This window comes from Leptinotarsa decemlineata, unplaced genomic scaffold (assembly GCF_025532065.1).
Source record: "Leptinotarsa decemlineata unplaced genomic scaffold, Ldec_3_MD MMD2_tig00026282_RagTag_RagTag, whole genome shotgun sequence".
Taxonomy (NCBI): Eukaryota; Metazoa; Arthropoda; class Insecta; order Coleoptera; family Chrysomelidae; genus Leptinotarsa; species Leptinotarsa decemlineata.
This window is the reverse complement of record NW_027412668.1, coordinates 21704116-21728361: the sequence shown is the minus strand read 5'-3', so window position 1 is coordinate 21728361 and position 24246 is coordinate 21704116. Positions and strand designations below refer to the sequence as shown.

Genomic DNA, 24246 nt, shown 5'->3' with positions numbered 1-24246 from the left:
TACCTGCTCTATTATTGTATACTCCTTTTATTGGGCCTTGGCCTGTTGGATGTGAATAAATAAATAAATAAATGAAATAAATATGTGAATAAAGCTTTCTATATATCAAGAAGAATGTAGATTTTCACAAATTTCAACACACCATATTATATCTTCAAAACTATCGAGTCCTTAAATTGAATTAATTTAATTCAGAGAGGGAATAATGAAATAATAATGTTACTTTTCATAAATTGTACAAAAACTAAATTACAAAAACAAAATTTGGAACTAATCATCAAGATCACTGAATCCTGTAGCTTGTATGTGATATTGACCCTTAATATAATATAATCCTGCGCGCAGAAAATCACTGATATATTTAAAAAACAAGCGATTAAAGCTTATCCTGATCATAATCTTTTCAAGTATAACGTATATGCAATGGGAACTTAATTAACAGTACCCATAAAGAAAACTCTTGTTATAGGAGTGCCTACTTCACATCCTAATAATAATAATATTATATTGTTTTTAAAACTGAATCTAATTCATTATCACCATTCATCTCGGTGGTTTTATATTCCGGAAAGTCGAAGTGTTGCAAATACTGATCAATTTTTTTTCATGATACCTAAATACTTTTATAATAAATTCAAATTCCAACTCTATTTTGAACTGGAGTGTAAAGTATCAACATTTCTTAATTTTATATTTGCTTTCGGAGAATTCTTGAAGATGTAAGTTTTTCACTTGAAGTTGAGTTACAGCGTTGAATTTCCTTTATATATATATATATATATATATATATATATATATATATATATATATTGAATGATGCAACTAATTTTCCTTTATTTTCAGTATTTTAATATTGAATTTCACAAAGAGGATTCGAAGCTTTACATCTTCTATTAATTATCTGCGAGCGCTTTCGACAGTTGGTAGTACTGTCATCTTCTAGGCACTCCTCAAACTGCCTGTTTGAATTCAAGAAATGCACTTTTTCAATTTTTTCAAAAAAAAAGTTGAATTTGACAAAAACTGGGTCGCAGTTGGCCGCATCATTTCAAGTTAAATTTAAAGCATAAATAAGTGCCGAAGTTGAAGTTCATTGAAACTTTTCGAAAAAAAAGTATCCCATATGGTGCGCACTTTAATGGTGACACTGTATATATATATATATATATATATATATATATATATATATATATATATATATATATATATATATATATATATATACTACTCCATCCCAATACAATAAAATGTTATTGAAATTCAAAAATCATTATTTATTCACCACCTAATTTATTTCTCAATCAAACAAACCTCGTTGATTAGCAACTATCATAAGAAGGATTCGTGGTTGATGATCTTAGACGAGATTGATTTCAAGATCTGTACCAATGACTATCGACAGATATGGTCAGTAATATTACGTTTGACCATACTGAGTGAGTTTCCATCACTCGTTCAAGTTAGATAATGAATTCGATAAAAACATACTCTAATTGCACTACTTGTTTCTAGTTATTCTTCATTCTGAAAAAAATGCACGACAAAGATCTTGATGAAGAAACGATAATGTGTTTCGGAAACCTAGCCGCATATGGAGCAAAAAAATTCAAGCTCAAATCTCCGAAAAGTTCAATCTTGGATGGACCGTTGCCATACATTCTCAGACTATTTCAGATAAATAATACAATTCTAATATTGTATTCTATGAGGATATGGCAGAGTCTCATAGACAGAAATAATAATGCCCTTAATTTTCTCTCGCCAAGGTAAGTTCACGGCTTTATCAAGTAGGAGATGAGAAATTTCCCGTTAACGGTCAAAAGTTGTCTCATTTGATATATGATATAAGCAGGCGGATTTTCACTTTCATTTGTAATCTTTGTAATTATTGCTTTCCTCATATCATTTGTTTTGCTTTATCCCAATAAAACTATTTTTCACTTCTGATTTATCATTCAATCTTGATACTATGTCGAAAAACTTTGAAATTCTTTTGAAATTCTTGAAATACTTCCTTCTAGTATAATTCAGAAATATCATTGCAACTATACTGAAATTCTCCAAATGAGTCAAATTTTATCATCAACAACTTCAATATCCGTTCTTCCGTTGCTTTTTCAGCTGGGAAATATTCATCTTCAACGTCGGATCGAAATTTGCAATTGTCGAAGTCCTACTACATTCCAAGAACTTGTTGGATATGAATTTGAAGAAAATTTTTCATCTACCAAATTTGTTTTCAATACATGATCCTTGAAGAGATTCATGACCAACTCACCACCTCTAATCCGCCGAAGCATTAAACTCGTACAACTTCTAAAATCGTTCCAAGGCCTCTTTTTTTGTTTAGTTCTGGTAGTCGTCTTTGAAGAACTCTCTCAATAATGCTCTCTCATCTCATTGCACCTCTCATTTATCCCTTTATTTTATTCGGGATGTCAAGCAGGTGACTTTTCAAATGTCATCACATTTATTTCGTACACACGTCAGGGATCAGATTCCTCCAAAGTAGATGTTGACCTTCGCGAACTGGTAAATCATTTCACAAGTATCTTCACAGAATCCAATCATCCTTTTCCTGAATTTTAATAATATAAAAACTAGTGATTTCAACAAATCCGATCCTGGAAAGAGATTACTTTATTCTCGTTTCATTAGCTTCTGCTGCCGCATTTAATGTCATTCTGATTTTGTTCGGATTGATGCTGGCAAAGTGTGGAAGATATCAAGCTGGGAATTTTCTCAAATCACCCTTTTCGTATGAAGTAATTTTGGAATAACAACTTTCAGCAAATATAATAATAATATAATAAGTATTGAACGGAAGTCGTTTTTTGTGGAGGAAAATCAGTTTTTTAACGACCTTTTTTGGATATTTCCACCTTCCACACGTGTAGAAAGGACAAACTTTTTAGTTCACCCCGATAAGTTACTGCGTAATTAAAACGCTATTTAGCAGTAACTCATCGTGTTCAATAATTTTGCCTAGGTATCAAAAAAGAGCTAAGAAATCGAACAATACTTATCTTAACGTTTCGGAAGCCAAAATTTTCCCCGTCTTCAGAAATGTACGAAATTCAAGTCTGTTCTTAGTTTTTCCTTTGCTGAGTATTTTTATTTCACAACTTTTTTGACAGATGTGAAACGAGTTTTTCGCTACACAAAATTTCCAAACTTTTCAAGTTGTGGAAGGTGAAAATACCCAAAATAGGTCGATAAAAATGATATAAGCTCATCCATGGATGAATACAATAGTGTATTCAGAAAACCCAATATGAGATTAATAATTGAAAATTTACAAAACCACCATACGTGTTTCGCTATGCGATATCATTTTCTGGCGCATCTGGATTATTGTGACGCCATAAGACGCTATCGTATAGAGATAGACAAACACGTGTCGTGAAAATCTCACATTAAAGTCTGCTTTTTGAATATGTTATGTTACAATATTTTTTTGATATACCTACATTATTATGGATAGACTAAGGTATGAACATTACGAATAGAACAATACATTCTCCAATTCATAAACATTTGCAAACCCAGAATTCACATATTATGTATTCTAACTAAAAAAAAAAGAATTAAAGATTAAAGAACAAAGTAAAAAATGAATAGCTGAGAAAAAACGATTATATTAAACAAAAAAAAAATTCAAAAGTTAGGAGATTCCAAGTCAAGTTAATTCACGACGTTTCGATTATTAGTATCCACAATCGTCTTCGGGTGAAAAATGAACCTATTTCTCCGTGAGCTGACTTTCCTTTTTCCGCTTCACTGGTTCAGTGGGAGATGACCGTTTGGCGGGAGTTGGACATTTTTCGCTTGATTATGGGTTTCCATATGTTGTGTATCTGTAAGCTAGCTTGACTGAATACATCGTTGGAAAACATGTATCCGGCTTCTTTGACTTTCCTCCTAAACCAATGTTCCTCTTTGTGTATGATCTCAGCTTGGGACCATTCGATGTTATGTTGATGGGTGGGTCCAAACATGCTCTGCTATTCCTGATTTGCTGGTTTCCCCTCGCTGTGTGTGTTTCTTGTGCTCGGCAATGTGAGAAAGGAAAAAATATATTCAATGGCCTCTTAGTTTCACCGATATAGGTTTTTTCGCACTCACAGGGTATCCGGTAAATGCAATTCTTGGAATCGCACTTCTCGTTTGGTGGCCTGGCTTTTGTGAGGCTTCTACGGATAGTGGTTCCGGATCTGAAGCAGGTTCTGATGTTTTACTTGGATCCAATTCTTCGTATCTTTTCCGATAATCCTCTGATGTAGGGAAGTGCGAACACTAGTTGTGACGGCTTCTCTTCCTTTCGGGGCTCCTTCTGTCTTTTAGCAAAAGTCTGTTCCACTATCGTTTTGGAGTAGCCAATTTGTTGAAGATAATTTTTGATGATGTCTAGTTCCTTTTTGAGACCTTTCTTCGTATTACAAAGTCCGAAAGCAAAGCCAGTGAATTAACTTGGCTTGGAATCTTTCGAATTTTTAATTTTATTTTATTCATTTTTGTTCAATTGGTTAAATTTTACCTCTATTTCATTTCACTATTATTTCATTTCAGGTTTTTTGCTTAATATAATTGTTTTTCTCAGCTATTCATTTTTATTTTTCTTCTTTAATTTTCAATTCTTCTTCTTTAGTTATTTCAGGGATTTCAAATCATTTTATATAATATCAGACAATGGAAGTTCGAACTGATGAAATTCATCATGAAACATTGATAATCACCTTCAAACAAACGTTATCTTTATAAGTTTATCTAGTATTCCATCATCAAGATAGGGTAATATATTGAAGTTTCATTAATTTAATTTTTACAAATATACAGTTTTATATCGTGTGTCATTGTTCTATCTCTATAAATATAAAATGAATTTACGTAGATTTTTACACTTTCTTCAAACAATTTAGTTAATTTCCAGTTTTCATCATTTATTATTCTAAAAAGTATTCGTAAACTTTTAAATGTTCCTTTACAACATTGTTACAAAATTTGATTTCTGGAAGAAGGGTTCTTATTTTGTCAAAATATTTCTTTTGATGGTCTCCTTCTAGATGTCTATCAATCATTATTTCGAAATATTTGACAGTCACTTTCAATAATCTGTGAATTAATAGTAACTTTGAGAGGCTAAATTATGCTTGGTAATTGAAACACGTGTCACGGAGTTAAAAATAACGGTTTGATGTTAGGATAAAACTTCAGTGATAGTCACTTTACTACATCAAAGTTTCCAATCAACTGTAACAAAACCATTCTCCTTTCTTTCACGTCGTTCGTATTTACAAGAATTATTTGTTGTGGTATAAGTGTTCATTTTTGTCGGTTGGAACGCCGTTGTTGTTCAGCAACCAATATTTTATTTTGTGCTTTATTGCATTCAATATTGTTGGCTGCATATCCAAAAGGCCAGTATTGGCAAAGAAACTACGTTTCACGTGGATCCGGAGCATTCCACTGGCAGGACTATAAAAATATTATCTACCCTTTTTTGTAATATCGTTTATTTTATGCGAAATGAAACTCAGGTATGCAGTGGGAAACAAGTCGTTGCTATCGACACGTTTCCAATTATTACATTTCGTAAAAGCTAAAGTTATTTTGAATGACTTTGGGAGTAATCCAGAAATATGAGACAAACTTATATTTCCTTAGGGTATCTGATGCATTTATGTAGGAAGGTTTTAATTAGTTGGTACAGGAAAATGTAACTTATTTTCCAAAATGTATTTCTGGACATTACCAATTTATATAGTTTCACTTCTGTCATACTCTAGTACTCCCGTTGGTATCATATCTGATGAACACCTTTGACCACTCAAATAAATTGGCCAAGTCGACCGGATGCACAGTTGTTTCATTTGCTCCTACAACCCTGAGATAACGAGATCCATTGCATAGTGCATCGCAAGTACCAATATTACTGACAGTAAATACACCTCCAGTTATGATTTTCGCTCAGCTATCCATATGAGATTGTTTATAAGTATTTGCACCTTTTCGATTCGCCTTTTGGGTATGAGCATTTCAGTTTTCGAATGCCGGTATTTCTATCATCTTATTCGAATTTGACTGAGAGGGTCACCATTTAGGATTGAATTAGGAATACTTTGACGCAATACCTTCATTTCAGAATTGATGTTATCAAAAAGTGAGTTATCAGTATCATTTTGAATAACAGTATTATTGACACCAATATTATTGACAGTAAACTCACCTCCAATTATGGTTTCCGCACAGCATTCCATATGAGGTTGTCCATGAGTATTTGCCTATTCTTGATTCGCCTTTTGGGCATCTCTCTGCTTGTTCTTTCTGTTCCATTGATAGTTCTTGTCTAGTAACCTTCATATCCATTGTCAACCATTTTTCATTCAATTATCACAAGCGTGATATCGTAGGCTCATCGATGATATTGTGGGTCTCTCATCGGTTCATTAAGAAACTCTGCGAATGTCGCTATACCAGATAAAATTCAAGAACATATGTTCATCAATAGGGAACATGCATAAAAATTTAGTCACGAAAATTACATTAAGAATCAGAAGATATCATTGTAATAATGCCTTTATTACAAACAAAAAAAAAATGCTATTCGTTCTAGAGAAACAATCAAAGTTTACCAAAAATTTGAATTTTGTCACGTGACTAAAAACGCCCAGCCATTGGATGTGACGTCATACTGTATTTTGCCAGTCGCCATTCCATTTATGTTGAACTTTTTGCGTTTGCTGGTTCGGAGTTTCTGTTCTTTATCGTGATATTTATGTCCAAATATGTGGGTTTTACTTCATTTAGTTAATTTTACACAGTATTATTTACTACTTAGTGTGTAAATTCAAAGAAACATGCTCGACGACAGATTTACAAAAGATCAATCCGATAATCTGCCAGTTGTTGATAAGTTTATGGTAGCGAAATTCATTAAAGGAGCTGAACATTTTTCTCTTGGTGAAGTACGCATGCTTTTAACCATTTTGTTCGACGATTATGATCGTCTTCAGGTACTCTCATAACTATATTATTGTTAATCTATAAAAAAACAGTACCTCATCACATGGAATGATACAGTATGGCGTAATGACAGTTCGCGCCTTCAAATGCTTGTTCGAATTGGGTTTTCAACGCAAGAACCTTTTTATATTTTTCATAAACTGACTATTGATATTTCATTGCTCATATTTTGCAGTACCTAGTTGATAGTTATCATAGCAGAACACATTTACGATGTAAAAAAAATCTGCAAGTTCCCTATTTCTGCACCGACTCTCGTGCTCCGCTTTAGTTTATAATAATAATTTACTATTTCACTGATGCTTCACTATTTTTTATTCAAATATTGTCTTCAAGATGTGAATAAGCCGAAAAACAATTTCACCTGTTTTTAGCCCATTCATTTCGTGGTTCATATCCATTTCTACCAAAGAAGCTACGGTGTCAGCGGAATGCGTCTACAAATAAAAATGTTCGTAAAAATTTTGAAAGTATGATCAAGAATGGTCATATATTGCTATACTTTTTATCAATAAAACTATACTTTTGATTCAAATGTTTGACACATCTTCATACCAATAACAATTTTTTCTTCGTAACTTATACAAAAAGTTTTCAAATAAATTTTGTTCGCAGGATATTTCTCCGGGACTGCAACTACGGTTTGACAATAACACATTGTCGGGAAGGGGATAAAGCTTTTTTCAAATCAATGCGTCATCTCGTTTATGAAATAACACTGAATACATTCATCAGAGCCACCTCTCGGTAAGTACAGATGAAAAAATGTTTTCTATGAAACAAAAAATGTACCTATATTGAGTAATTAGATTTTGCTTCGCCAAACTTTGACATAAGATATGAGAGATTCATTAAAACCTGTTTTAGAATGGTGACGAGAACATTTTGAAAAGATACCTCGAGTTGTCTTCGACAATTATCAATTTTCACTTCCATGAAATTAGGAAAACCATCTTGCCTGAATATTCGCGTTCTAACAAAACCAATTCGAAAAGAAATGTCGCCAACATCTTCCATATAAATTTTAGAATTGAATATAAGTACTTCCTTCTCAAATCCCTGAAAACTTTGCAGATTGCACTTCAAAATTGTTCAATTTTGTAATTTGTTGTAAATCATTGTTCAAATTCTAATTTCTTGAAGGGAATGAAAACTCATAAAAGTCTGGTACAACTCAAACACCTATGTTTGAAGGTGATTGACAATGTGTCATGATGAATTTCACTAGTATACGGACTTTCATTGTCTACTATATAAAATGATTTGAAATCCCTGTAACAACTAAGCAAACTTTTCCTCAATAATGATAGGGTAGTGAGTATAGACAATATATATAGAATACATAAATTACTTTAATAAATAGCTATAGTAAGGTTACAAGAGAACACAGAAGAGCAAGTTATGACATAACTGACTTTTATTTTTTAAGTAAGAAATTTTCATAATTTGATTTAAAACTTGTAACACTGGGATTTTGCAAGGATTTAGGAACGGAGTTGCGCAACTTATAAATTTGATATGTAAAGGAACGTCTGAATGTTTCTGTTTTAAATGTCGGTGGAGATAACAAACCTCAAATTCAAGTTGTGCACATCCGTTCTAAATTTTATTTTTCTATAGAGATATAAAGAAATTTTTGTAAGGATAATTTGATGATATAATTAATTTGCATTGAAAATTCCATATCCAACTATCCGATTTCAAGCAATTTGTGTGATATTCTTTGAAACTTTCTTATGCCATATATCAATCTCAAACAAGAGTTTTGTACTTTCTGGATTTTTTTACTGTAAACAGTAGTCAGATTTGGACCATATAACGAATCCGCATAATTGAAGTTTGATAAAACTAATGTTTCACATAATTTTATTTTAACACTTCTTGGAAAAATTGCCGGTTCCAATAAATCAATTTTAATGAGCTATATGCACGTTGTATCAACTTATTGATATGTTTTTCGCATCTTAGATCTGATTCTAATATAATAATTCCTAATTTTTAGGATTCATTTACTACAGTTAACAAATTATCTTTGATTTTAACGTTTATTTGCTGTGTTATAGCACGATTATATGCAGAACCAAACAACAATAATTTTGATTTAGTAGAGTTGATCAATAAGCAGTGATCAGCAGCTGAATCAATGAAGGTCGCTAATTCCTAATTTATAATTTCATAAGCATTATCCACTAGGGGGGGGGGAACTGTAATAGATTATTTGGGTGTCATCTGCATAGACGTGAATCTTACATAACTTCAGAGATTTGATCAAATTGATAGTGTATCTGGAAAAAAGTAACGAGCCCGGAGGTACCCCTGATTTCAGTGTCAAATATTCAGATTGAACCATTTCAATTTCTACACACTGCTCCCTCTTACTTAAATAATTTCGTAAAAGAAAATCCATATCAGAAAAACCTATATAGCCCAAAATGTTAAGTAGCAAGTCTATATTTATAGTGTCAAATGCTCTATTGAAGTCTAAAAGAACTAAAATTGTACATTGACCTTTATCTGTTGGATACGAAGTAATAATTATTCTCTGAATACACTTTAATTTCAGACTAGGTTTGGAGAACATGTATCAAGTCGTAGCTTTGACACTGATAGAAATTCCATGTGGTTATACAGCATCATGTTTTATAACGGTAGCGATGAGTTTGCAGGAATATGCATTCAGTATCAGTCAAGAAAATTTAGTGACTTCTCATCACCTGCATGCCACAATTTTATCTCTATTGACACTGGTTTGCTATATCCACAATGCCACTGTAAGTATACTACCGTTCAATTATGATTCGTTACATATTCTGTATTTTAAATTAAAAGATTATTATTTATTTATATGTAACGTGAATGATTGTTTGAAGGTGGTTGACAATGTTTCGTGGTGTATTTCATCAGTTCGGACTTCCATTGTCTAATATAATATAAATTGACTTGAAATCCCTGAAAGAATCTGTAAAAAATTATAAAGATCAACCAAAAAATAACAATTTCATTAAACAAAAAACTGAAATTACAAAGAAATAACATACAAGCAACAACAAAAAAAAAACGAAATAATAATTCAAGCTGAAAAATAAAAAAACAGCTAGAAGACAGCAAGAGCTCCACAACCAGTACTTGTACTTGTACGTGTACATCCCTACATCAGAGGATTATCGAATAGGATATGAATGATTGGGTCCATGTATATATAACATCAGGATCTGGGAACACTATCCGTAGCAGCCTCACGAAAACCAGGCCACCAAACGCGGACTGCAGTTCCAAGAATTGCATTCACCGGATATTTGCGAGTGCGGAGAATCATAATTCGGTGAAACTAAGAGGCCATTGAAAGTTCGCATTGCTGGGCACAAGAAACACACACAGCGAGGAGAAAACAACAAATCCGGAATAGCAGAGCATGTTTGGACTCATCAACATAACATCAACTGGGCTCAAGCTTGAATCATCCACAAGGAGGAACACTGGTTTAGCAGAAAATTCAAAAAAGCCGCGTAAATGTTGTTCACATTAAGCCAAGCTAGCGTAGATATACGTATCATATGGAATCCTCTAATCAAGCGGAAAACGACCGCCAAACGGTCATCTCCCGCTGAAACCATGAAGCGGAGAGAACCTATAAATAGTCAGATCTCGGAGGAATAAGTTCAGTTATCACGCGAAGACGATTCTGGATACTGACAATCGAAACGTCGTTACATAACTTGGTTTGTAATCTTTTTAATTTTCATTTCTTCTTAATAATTTTTTTCCATTTTTTTTTATTTTCAGCACGTATTAATATTTCATTTTTTTTATTTTTTTGGTTGTTGCTTATATGTTATTTCTTTGTAATTTCAGTTCTTTATTTGATAAAATTGTCATTTTTCGGTTATCTTTTAAATTTTTTACAGATCATACTAGCTTTATTCCAAATATGAATTATCCTGTTTACAAACACTCCTCTCTGAAAACCTTGCTAACATCATTAAAAAATCGTAGAAGGAATTCACTCATGGAAAAAAATCATAAGTGAAACATGTGTGTAAAAATCTGTTTTCCGTTTTCCTCAAAAGTCGAAACTAATGCGAGCTTATAATTAACGAGGTCTGATATTTCAACGTGTGATTCATTACACGGGTTGGACGATGGGCAGTAAAAATCGATCTTCCAAACTTTTGGCGAAAACAACTCAATCAAGAATAAGATTAGAGCCACCAAAGCACACTTTCAATGAAGACAGGTGCTCGGTGGCTGATGAATTTAGGATTGGTTTCCGAGACTGAACGATGTGATCAGAACTCCGTTACCAAGTGGTAACTCGTTCAGCAGAAAGCCGGAATAAAATCAACAAATATGAATTCACTCATAAGACAACATTAACATGAGCCGATGTACTTGGTCGCCCTCAAAAACAAACTATTCAAGAACATATATTTCTCTTCCTTGGGTCAAGTGGGTTCTGAATTCGGAAAGTCTTCAATAACTTGATCTACTGTAGTTACGTAATGGGTGTAGAGGTTCCTGACAGTAGACACCTAGTAGAATCATTTCCTCGAAACTCCTTAAAAACAAGTTCAATTCAGATGTTTTTTTTATATTATACGAAATTAGAAACTTTTAACAACAACATATATCATATTAATAATAAAAAAATCCAATTCACTCAGTATTGAACATCACATATTTACTTAATAAGTATGACATTGATCTTTAATTTCTGTTTAATATATGTAATTATGATGGATCTGAAGCATTTGGGAGGAATTGTGGTTACATGCTCATATTCCTATCGGGTATTTATTAATTACTAAATACTGACTGAATACCATTGTCTCTGTTTGATTGGCTAATTAATGGAGTCTTTAGTGGAATGATGCCCTCCCTATTTCCGAACCTCAAGAACCTACTCTGGCGCATAAATCAGGCTGGATTTGGCCGATGGCATAGGTTATGTTGACTTTGAGGACTACTGTGGTTTGTGGCTTATTCGCATAAACCTTCGCATTACGAAAACCTCATAAGAAAAACTCTAACGAGGTCAAATCGCACGATCTAGTTGGCCAGTTCAAATCACCTTCACACGTGAGATGACCATTCCCTGGAATCGCTCGTGCAGAATATCCAATGTGGCAAGAACTATGTGGCACGTAGCGCCGTCCTGTTGAAACCACATATCGTTGGTGTTGACAGCATCCAATTCAGGGCAAGGTAAGTTGGTAATAATCGACCTATACTGCTCACCTTCGACAGTGATATCCTGGCCACCGTCTTCTCAAGGAGATATGGATCAATGACGCCGCCAGCCCAAAATCCACACCAACCAGTGACTTTATCCCAAAATGCATAAAGATGATTTTTCGATGAAAATTAGGGGGTCAGTTGTCAACTGCTTCAGAGCTCATTCAGCGAGCACACATCGTTGTCTATAGTCGTTCACCTTCAGTTTCTTGGTCATGTTGTCAGAAAACCTAGCTATACAGACATTACCATCCCAAGCGATTCTTTCCATCCATCAGTCATAAATTCATAACAGTCATAAATTAGCAGCCTACAATCCAATGTTGCACAGAGCATTCTCACTGCTTTTGTCTGCTAACAATCTAGCTAGGGAAGTTGACGTAATTACACAGATAGGTCATAATAATACTTTCAACGCAGATATTATCCAGAAGTTAGTCAGAAAACAAAACCGTAAATTCACTCACAGAATAATATACTCTCAGGTCAAACAACAGTAAATCAAGAAATGGGTAACTCTAACATATTTCGGAAAAAGAAGAGAGATAATTGCGGGTTTCTTCAGAAGAAACAATGTGGAAGTGGCCTTCAGACCACATGCCAGATTATATGATTTCCTTTCCAATGCCAAAGATAAAGTGGACGAGTTGGAGAAATCTGGGGCTTAAGTGTCCGGAGTGTGATAGTGTTTATGTGGGACAATGTGGTCAAAATTTCCAAAAACGGTATGCTGAACATGAAAGGTCCTTCAGACTGGGAAAAAATGATTCGACGTTTTCAACCATTCCTTGGCATGCAACCACAACTTTCCGAATCTAAACGATATGGAAATTTTGCACTATGCAAGAAAAGGTTACAAACTCAAATATTTAGAATCCTTGGAAATTCACAAGCATAATTATTGCGGATGCAACCTGTTAAATGATCAAATCGATTTAGTTTAGTCATCGGTTTTCAAATTGGCACATCCGCATTGTAAATTGTAAATTCAGGTACTAAATCAAGTAAAGTACCTGTATAATTACCTATAGGTTGTGTAATTGGCCGCGGTGGTAGTGCGCCCGACTCACGATCGGAAGACCGTGGGTTCGATTCCCGCCTCGACCAGATATTTTCTTCGAGAAAATTTATCTGGTTGAAGCTGGGATGATTCTGCACCCGTGTTAGGAATCACACGTTAAAAGGTAAGACCTCGTTAGTCCTTAGCTCGCACAAGTTTCTCAACTTATGAGAGTTGTTGTTCGTATGGGGGCGACAGCTGAATAACGAAAAAACAGATTGTAAACAGGGGCATATAACGGCTAATGTAATAAATCATTGTTAGTTTAATGTATAAGTTTGAAAATGTCCTTATAGGACGAAACTGCAGTAAGGTTAGTTACAAATGAAAGTGGTAAAAAAGATAGGAAGTTTCAATTCTCTTTTCTTCATTACAACAAAAAAAGTTAGAAAATTTGGAATTTTTGTGAAAAATAGTATAGCATGTTACATATGCGATATACGAAAATACTTTTATAAAAAGGCTTCATTTTTGACTAATATAACATCAACAGTTCATCAAATATACCTGATTATCAAATTAACACTTATTTATAATCTTTATCTGTATCTGTAGAGTAGGGAGGGTGAGTGTAAGCCCACGCACTTAGGCCACATGTGACCCATTGTACATCCTCCCAAGGAGTTGTCCTCCTAGGTCGTCGTCCATCCTGTCCTTTCCAGGAAGGTGGACAGGTCGCTGGGAGACATCTCCTTTATATCGGCAGGTGTAGGCCAAGACTCGCCGAACACACACTCTCTTATTGACGATAACTCCGGGCACTCACACAGGACATGCCTGACAGTCTCATCTTCCTGTTCACACATCCTGCATAGAGGTGTGTCCACTAGCCCCATATTATGTAGGTGTTTCCTTAGCTGACAGTGGCCAGTCAGAAATCCTACTGTAAGGCGTAGATTTTTCCTGGTCATCGCCAGATATTTCTTCGGCGCCAGCTTCCCAGGGTCGCCCAAGGTGATCCTGGCAAGATTACATCCTTTGATTTCATCCCATCTCTTTAAAGATTGAGCATGGGTGTAACATTTGACTAGTTCCGCAATTGTCGAAGTCATCAGGCCGTGGGTGCCACTTGGTCCTAAAATTCTTAGTCCAGCCGCTTCCTTGGCTAAAGCGTCGGCAATGCGATTACCTTTACTCCTTTCGTGCCCTTTAATCCACCTCAGGATAATGTTATTATCTACCGAGACTTTGGCTAAATCTTGGTGGCACTCTAGTGCTAGCCCTGAAGTAACACGGTGTCTGTTCAAGGCTAATAGTGCTTGTCTGCTATCAGTGCAGATTGTTATGTTTTTGCCCGAAATTCTTTTCTTGGTTATTTCTTTTGTGGCGATTGAGATACCAGCCAGTTCTGTTTGGACCACGCTGGTATTTCTTCCCATTCCCCATTTGATCCTTAGGCTTAGTGATCTGGAGTACACTCCACATCCTGAACCTTCTTTGGTTTTTGAGCCATCTGTATAAATCCGTATTGCATTTGTAGCATCTGACTCTGTGTTCTGCTTAATTTGTATTTTGTAGGGTTTATTAAACACAAACCTGGGTTCAATTGCATCACTTGTTGCCTGCAGCAGAGGTTGCGCAGCAAGCGCTTCCCGCCACAGGCCCAGCCTCAATTGACCCATTCCTACTTCTAGGTTTACACCAGCCGTGTGCAATCGTAACATGGCCATTAACGCAACCTCCTTAACGAACAGATCCAGAGGGGTCAGACCCGTGATTACTTCCATTGCCGCGGTTGGTGTTGTTCTCATGGCTCCTGTGATGTTTAAACAAGCCAGTCGCTGTATTTGATATAATTTTTGGATGGCCGTTGCTTGTAGAACTTTCGGTCCCCATGCAATGGCTCCATACGTTAACATAGGTCTTATTATTGCAGTGTAGATCCAGGCGACTACACGGGGTGAAAGACCCCATGCGCGTCCCACTGTCCTCCGACATTGCTCATAAGCCACGTATGCTCTTTTTTCTCTACTCTGTAGATGAGAGTTCCATGTTAGCTTCTTGTCGAGGATAATACCAAGGTATTTCACCTCTTCAGAGAAGTTTAGTTGGCTTTTGAAGATTTCGGGAGGTTTTAAGCCCGTTAAACTTCTTTTCCTGGTGAAAAGGACCATCTCAGTCTTCTTGGGATTGATCGACAGTGAGTGTTCCTTACACCATGTTTCTATCAATTTGAGCCCATCCTGCGCTCTATCGCACAGTGTGTTTACAAATTTGCCAGTCTGCAAGATAACTATGTCATCTGCGTATGCAATTGTGTAGAATCCATTTTTGTTAAGTTAATTAATTAGGGTATCCAGAACTATGTTCCAGAGAAGGGGTGATAAGACCCCTCCCTGTGGACATCCCCTCATGACCAGTCCTTTAACTGTGATGTCTTCTACATTAATACTTATTGCTCTGCTAGAGAGCATCTGGAGTATCCATTCTCCTACTACCAGGGGTACATTCCTGGAGTGTAGTTGCTGGGTAATTGTTGGAAAGGTTGTTTTATCAAACGCTCCCTCAATATCTATGAATATACCTAGGGTGGATTCTTTGTTGTCCAATGATCTCTCGATTCTGCCAACCACATGGTGAAGGGCCGAATCAGTAGACCTTCCGGGGTATATGCATGCTGATTCGGATGAAGTGGGTTGTTAACAAGTACTTCATCTCTTATGTACCGCTCACATAGCCTCTCCATGGTTTTTAAGAAAAACGATGTGAGACTAATTGGTCGGAATGCTTTTGGTAGGGTGTAGTCCATCCTACCTGGTTTGGGTATAAATACTACTCTTACTTCTCTCCACTTACTGGGAATATACCTCAGAGCTAGAGAGGCTCTGAATATTCCAACCAGGTGTGGCATAAGAGTGTCCAGTCCCCACTGAAGTAGGGCTGGTCTTATACCGTCAGGCCCTGGTGACTTGAAGGGGGAAAAGCTCGATATAGCCCATCTTATTTTGTCCTCATCAATTACTGTACTAGCATATTGCCAGTCATATTGTGAGGCTGTTATTGATACATCCGTCCAGTTCGCCGTTCCAGGAAAGACAGAACCTGGGAAGTGAGTTTCCATAAGAATCTCAGCACTCTCCTGGAGGTTGGCGGCTTTGTCGCCATTTTCCCTCGTCAGGATGCCAATAGTCTTATGGTGGTCATTTGAGAGTGCCTTCTGTAGCCTAGAAGCTAGTGGAAAATCTTCGACTGCCTCACAATAGGCTCTCCAGGCTTCTCTTTGTTTTCGCCTACAGACTTTTTTAAACTCTCTGAGGTTGGCTTGATATATAACCCAGTCCTCTTCGAGTCTTGTACGTTTTGCCTTGTTAAAGGTCGTTCTCGATGTCCTCCTGAGGTGTTCCAATTCAGGGCACCACCATGTGTTGGTTGTGCCATGCGTTTGAACCATCCTCATTGGACAGGATTCCTTATAGGCAGTGTCTATTTTGTTGTGGATAGATACTGTGTACCTTTCCAGTTCTTCATTGTTGCCAGGAGTCAGGACCTCTGTTTCCCGCAGAGCTCCTCTTAAGAGTCGATTGTAGAGAGCTACATCCGTCCTCTTCGGGTCACGGGATTTTACAGTAGTCCTGAGATGCTGGTTTATCGTATAGGTCAGCCAGCGGTGGTCTGACATAGAGATATGGTCCGAGACTTGCCAGTCTTGGATTTTGTTTGATATTTCGGCTGTCGTGAGCGTGATATCTATTAACGTTTGGCTACGGGCATTAATAAATGTTGGCTCCGTGCCTCTGTTCAAGATTTTTAGATCTTTCTGTATTATATATTCGTATAGTGACTTACCTCGGGCGTTGATATCCTTGCTGCCCCAGCGCACGTGGTGAGAGTTTGAGTCGCAACCCAATATGAGCTCCACTCTCTGGTTGAGGCAGTGGTCCACTAGTACTTCCATTTCTCTGGTCGGTGGTAGGGTGGCTGCATCTGAAGGGAGGTACACCGATGCGATTATCAACGCCATATATTTGCCTTTCCCAACTGGACATTCAACTTTGACCGCAGTGAGATCTGAGGTGCTGAATTGTGCAATCGGAAACGCTCTGTATTTCCTAGGAACGTAGACAGCCGTCCTAGGTTGCTGGTTGCTTGGTAAGCTGAAAATTTGACCAGTTAAACTACTGAAACCAGTAATTTTGGTCTTTATTATCCAGGGCTCCTGGATCAAAGCTATTGCCTCCTCCAATACATCAAGGTGGCGACATAGTGTTGCCGTTGCCGCCTTTTTGTGTTGGAGGTTGCATTGTATTATTTTTACTTTTTTTCCAACGTCCTTGCCCATGAGACAGTTGTTGGATACAAAGTTACCTTTAGAGGTCCATCTGCTCCCCTGCTAAGGGGGAGGTGGCCTCGCTGTTTTTGGGTGCCTCCTCCGTCAGGTCATCGAATGTCATCTGTTCAGATGCTTCGATTTCCTTTTCGGGACCCATGGTGGCCTTGGGGTCAATATCCACTTTAGGTGGTTCAACTCCCAAGGACCTAGGGTCTTCCGAGGTACCCTCTGTTTCTTTTACTGTTGCCCTAATAGTCAGTGAGGTAAACGCGTAGCTTAACCTCATCGACTTCTTCTTCAGGACAGCCATATCATCTTCTCCGATCCCGAAGACGAAGAGGTGTCCTTGTGGGTTCATCTTAACCTCATGATGGAAGGTGCACCATCTTGCTACCTTCAGGTCAGGATTCTGCGCCTTTAGCCGACCCAGCACCCTCTCCTTTTCACCGGATGTCGTCTTGTGGACGTCCTCCGGGATCCAGAGTGAGGCTTTGGTAAGCTTCGGGAGCTTATCCACACTGACGACCGCAAGTGATGCCTCCTCCCATGGCTTGATATTCATTGTGGCTTTCTTCAGCCACTCTAACGTCACGTCGTCATCGCAGACCACTCTGATGATTTCACCGGAGTATGTCCACGACTTGAACGTGGGCGGTTTTCTGTTGTTGCTGGAGGCGGAGAAGATGATCTTGTCCAGCTCCTCCAACAGTTGTTTTTTGATGAGACTCTCTCGTTCTGCGGTAACCTTACCGTACGGGTTAGTCTCATCTATGATGGCTACCTTGAGGTGTCTCAAGGCGGCCTCCACGAAGGTTTTGGAAGGTGCAGCGACATTTCTGTCGCTGCGCAGCTTCTTCAACCTTCTTGGGGTTCCCTCCGTGGAGGTACTCGCGTGAGGGCGCTTTCCTGCGGTGGCAGCCGGTTCCTTGCCTTTTTTCAAGGCGGAGCTCTTGGCGCCCTCCGCAAGAGGTGCCCTTGTTGTTGAGGATGGAGTGGAGGAGGTGGAGGGTGCACTCATAGTTGCTGCCACTTCTGCCTCTTTCGCTCTCTTCCTCCTCTTGGCCTCGGCGCCGCTGATTCGCTTACGCCTTGTCCTTTGCATTGCATCGCGAGGTGGTCTGCTATGTCCAGCCTCTTTCTGAGCGGTAGCTTGGGGTGAGCATTTCTGTTCATCCCCAGCCCCGTCCTAAATTGAGGTGAGCATTGCTGTCCAGCCTCGGGATTGGTTGGTTTTTTGTTTTTTCCTTTAGTGTCCATGTATGTTCCCACGAGTAGCAAGGGAAGGGTTGGTCACCTCTAGCAGAGCCCCGCATTACCAGAGGAAGGCTAGTTACAATGAGGTTTCGCCCGGTTCCTCAAGGGGATCGTTCGTAACCGCATATAACCCTGCGGCCATTCAGCTGTCGACACGATTCCTTACATCTTAGCTTGGGTAGGCTGGTCCGCGGTGGCATGTTTTGCAGGGCTTTTGGGGGGTTTCAGTTCCCCTCACCCTACTTATTTCTGCCACTGACCAGGAGTCCGTCAACCCCGTCCGTTAGGCCACATTGGCTTCCCGGATAGGACCTCCAGTCCCCTGGCCGTTCCCCTATCCGCCACCTGGGGACGCGCCCGATAGGTAGCCCAACCCACGGGTTATAATCTTTATTTTGTCGACTTAACATGAAGTCGCGTCTGGAACAGCGGATGTAACTCTATCCGTGGGCGATACTGGGTCAGCAAACTCGGGTTCATAACTAGAATAAATATAGCAAGTGACATGCTGATTTGAGAATTGATAATAAATCGACATTCTTTCATGGGTCACTATGATATATGAAAAACTACTCTGAGAAGTAAACTAAAGTAATTCCAAAGAATACAGGAAAATACCTGATTATATGTAAACATACGACATACTTTCCTGGATTTACTCAGTAGAAAAGAGTTTCAATCAATAAAAATAAAACTTATTCTATCGTATATTCAACTAATTCCATGATGCAAACAATAAGTTATGCAATTGCAAAAAACGAACACATGTAATGCTAAAAATGTTTGTGAACGTCAGAATCAATTGGATGTGTTTTCCAGGTGGACCAGAAAGTTGACAAAAAACGCGTGTTTCATGTTTCGAAATCTTTCTGGAAAGGATGAACCACACATATGGATTGTTCGAATTATGATGGAACAGACCAGAAAAATTGATTACTGTACAAGACTATATTTTACTTCGAATTTTTCGAAAACGTTCCAATGAAATAATAATAGTGAATGAGTAATGTGTTATTAAACTAAGAACATATGTTGTATATTTTTCAATACTCAATGGAACATATTCTTTAACAAATGGTCCACAAAAAACCTATGAGCATAATAATACGTTGCTCGTTGAGTAGAATTTGAAACCTCGGGTGTGAAATGAATCCACTCAAAAACACTTTCTACTCATCAGAACATGAACGCTGTCTTCTGACCACAGGGTCATTGATCCTTCTGCAAACTAATATTTCGTATGTTAACTAACTAACGAATTTTCATTAGGACAGATTTCCATTATCTAATATGATATTCATATTATATCATCCTGATAGAACCCGAAAGAACAAATAAAATTAAAAATTGAAATAAATATCTGAAAATAACAATTATATTGAGCAGAAACTCTGAAATGTAAATACAATAAAATAAAAAATGAGCAAAAAATTCAAAATTGCTCAATTATAATGAAATAAAAATAAAATTTGTTACTTGTGTGGAGTGACTTGTGTGAGGTAATTTGGCTTGAAATCTTCTAACTTATATTACATTTTAATTGTTCAATTTTGCTTATTTGTTCTTTTATTGTGATTATATTCAGGGTTTTTATGTAAGTAATTGTTATTTTCAGCTATTCAATTCACGTTTCAATTTTATTTGTTCTTTCAGGGATTTCAAATCATGTTATATCATATTAGACAATGGAAGTCTGAACTAATGAAATTCACCATAAAACATTTTCAAACAATTTCAAACTAACTAAATTACGTTGAGTAGCAGTTTTCATAAATTAATATTCATATTTTGGACGGTCGGTAGCCAGGCGGTTCGATGGGGGTGCTTTGTTCACTCACTCGAATTGACTGCCGTGTTGGTCGGTGGTTCAAGCCCTAGTCTGAACGATCGAGTTTCACTTTCTATCATCCAACCCGTGTTAGGAATCACACGTTAAAAGGTAAGACCTCGTTAATCCTTAGCTCAAACAACTTTCGACTTCTGAGGGTTGTCGTTCGTAAGGGTGCGACAGCTGGTTAACGGAAAATCATATTTTGAACTTATTCAAACATAGAATAGGGAAAGTAGGGGCACAGTGTTACACAAAATAACGATTCCATTTTGTATCTAGTCCTTGAACAGGGGCATGGTACTTCGTGAATGTTTGTTTCTTGAAATATTTATATTTTCTTTATAAAAAAATATTATCTTGACGAATGACGGTTGTAACTTGTTGCGCGCCCTAGGCTGGTAGCTTCTGGATTTCGTATAGCTGAAGTTGAATTCCGCTTCATAAATCCGTTTAACCAATCAACACCAGCTTCCTGATTTCTGTCCCAGTTAGCCGGATATTTTAAATTATTTTTCTTGACAAAGTCATTAGCCAAAGATATCACATTTTTTTCCAGTTAAACCCTGGTGCATGCGACAGGCAGCAAAAAGATACTCTCATTATTGTTGTTCGAGTTGATTACAAAATATTTTATTCATCTCGTAATTAGGCTTAAAACGTGAGTTGGCATGGTCTGCATCGAAAACATTTTTTGTATTCATCAACGTACCTTTTTAGTGTCATGTGTACTAATCTTTCGTTCCGTATTGCTGATCGGATAGAAATTCCATTATTAATGACGTTTAACACAGCCCATGCCATAGATTTCCTATGGAAATTGGAAATTTTTCTATTTTCTTCTCTATTTCGTACCATTTCTGAAAGAACGTTACAGTGTTACATGTAATACTGTGTCCCCTAGTAAAGTGTAACACTGTACCCCAGTCGAATTTTCGTCATCAAATGCCGATTTCAAAAATGTTTTAGGTTATGTTTCATGGTCTGAACCCTCTGAACCTGTACGTTAAGAGGGTTGCGTTGATGGCCATGTGACGATTGCGCACGACTGATGTAAACCTCGAAGTAGGTCAATTGAGGCTGAGCCTATGGCGAGAAGCGCTTACTGCGCCACCTCTGCTGTAGGCAACCAGTGATGCAATTGAACCCAGATTTGTGTTTTATAAACCCTACAAAATACAAATAAAACAGAACATATAGTCAGATGCTACAAATGCAATACGCATTTATACAAACGGCTCAAAAACCAAAGAAGGCTCAGGATATGGAGTGTACTCCCGATTACTAAGCTTAAGGATTGGGTGTAGAATGGGAAAAATACCAGTGTGGTTCAAACAGAACTGGCTGGCATCTCAATCGCTACCAAAGAAATAACCAGGGGAAAGGAATTTCTGGCAAAAACATAACAATCTGCACTGATAGCAGACAAGCCCTATTTGCCTTGAACAGACACCGAGCTACCTCAGGACTAGTACTAAAGTGCCACCAAGATTTTGCCAGAGCCTCGATAGAGAACCATTATCCTGAGGTGGGTTAAAGGGCACGACAGGGATGAAGGTAATCGTATTGCCGCAGCCAAGGAAGCGGCTGGAGAAGAATTTCAGGACCCAGTGGCACCTACGGCCTGATGACTTCGACAATTGCGGAACTAGCCAAACGTCACACTCATGTTCAATCCCTAAAGAGATGGAATGAAATCAAAGCATTCAATCTTGTCAGGATCACCCTGGGCGACCCTGGGAAGCTGTCGCCAAAGAAATATCCGGCGATAATCAGGAAAAATATACGCCTAACAGTAGGATTTCTGACTGGCCACTGTCAACTAAGGAAACACCTCCATAGTATGGGGCTAGTGGGCACACCTCTATGCAGGATGTGTGAACAGGAAAATGAAACTGTCAGGCATGTCCTATGAGAGTGTCCGGAGTTATCGTCAATAAGAGAGTGTGTGTTCGGCAAGTCTTGGCCCACATCTGCCGATATAAAGGAGATGTCTCCCAGTGACCTGTCCACCTTCCTGGAAAAGACAGGATGGACGATGACCTAGGAGGACAACTCCTCGGGAGGAAGTACAATGGGGTCACATGTGGCCTAAGTGCTGTAGGCCTACACTCACCCTCCCTACTCTACAGATACAGGTTATGTTTCATAAGTAACACTAACCCACGAACATGCCTTTTAAGCTATAAACTCAAATTTTCATGATATTTTATTATGAAAGCAGTAAAATACAATTTTCAAATCAACCATAAAAATTACTTTCGACTTGAAAAAATATAAAAACCTACTTTCAACGTATTCGGCACTTCACAAAACAAAAAGTGTCCGTACAGTACCTAACAGGTCATAAGCTCAGCCGAAAGTGAGTTCTATTCCAGTGCCTTGCTACATCGTACACATTTGCAGAACCGAACGTTACACTGTACCCCGTGTACCTTGAAATTGTGAAAAACTTGAACTTCATTACTCTCAAAATGTTGGGAGTCATTCAACTTTTTGATGCAGCAATATGAAACTGAGTACCACACGTATATACTTAAATGAGTATTTTTCAGGTTTTCTACGATTACGTCAACACTATCATGGAACGCAGAGCAGAATGGGCTCCACATTTGAATCCACCCTTGAAAGCCCACTATGAATATGCCCAACATCATGTACTGTGGAACAAGCCTGAATTGTTTTTTGAAGACTGGGAAGCACGGTATGGTTTGTGGAAATGCTTCAGGACCAAGAAAAAAACCGCTCATCGCAAAAGTATAGTGGTCTAATAGCATAAAAACTCCTCAGAGAGTGTAAATATTGATAATAAAAAAGGAGTACACTGAATTCGTTGTTGAATGATTAATTTCATGGACAAAACATCGTTCTTACAAGAAAAATACAAAATAATTCTCCCAAGATATCATTGTCAGGAATGAAAATAAAAGCGGGCAGTTAATTACTTCGCTATTTTGTGATAACTCAAGAAAATAAGTTGGAACCATACAATATTGATATATTTGAACATCAATCTTAAATATCAACAAATTTTATAATGAAACTGAACTATTCGCTGTTCATATATGAAAGATATTTGAAAAAACTATTATTGGGCGTTTTTGTTAACGCAATAGGAACCGTAACATTGATTTTGAGAATTTGTCTGGTTGTACCAAAGATAAAATAGGCGAGCAGATGCCGAGCAAGGCTTCGGCATCGACCTCCGACAAGATTCATTCTCTGTCTTTCACTGCAAGGCACCTATTTGAAAACCAGAGACCAAACACAACGCATTTATGATTAACACAAAATAGCGCTGTTTAGACCTGCCATAGTGGTGCCATACTGAACCCCAAATGTGTTACTGGACTCAACTGTCCTTGAAGAACAAGCCCGAGTAAGTAAGCCCGATCGATGACATATAACCCCACAAAGACGCCATCTATGGGATCTTTATGTCGACTCCAAGAATCACGTCAAACATTTGTTGGATAAAAATATACTAAAAAATACTCTTCAGTTGATTCGTCTGGAAATTTGGTTAACCGGATTTGTAGTTTGCAAAATGTTTTTCTTATACATCGAATATAGGCAAAT

At 37.6% G+C, this 24246-nt stretch overlaps 1 protein-coding gene across 3 annotated transcripts in view; it reads left to right on the top strand.

The window, feature by feature from the left end:
• LOC111504040 (uncharacterized) overlaps nucleotides 1–23496 on the top strand; it is a 50323-nt gene extending 26827 nt beyond the window's left edge. For 2 of the 3 annotated variants that reach the window (XM_074180053.1, XM_074180051.1), the window contains 4 exons: nucleotides 1513–1766; nucleotides 7639–7770; nucleotides 9587–9794; nucleotides 23223–23496. In XM_074180053.1, coding sequence (XP_074036154.1) covers nucleotides 1513–1766; nucleotides 7639–7770; nucleotides 9587–9794; nucleotides 23223–23438 — 810 coding nt within the window. In that variant the 3' untranslated portion in view covers nucleotides 23439–23496. The remainder of the gene's footprint in view (nucleotides 1–1512; nucleotides 1767–7638; nucleotides 7771–9586; nucleotides 9795–23222) is intronic. The other variant, XM_074180052.1, reaches the window with a different exon arrangement.
• Nucleotides 23497–24246: the final 750 nt, after the last annotated feature.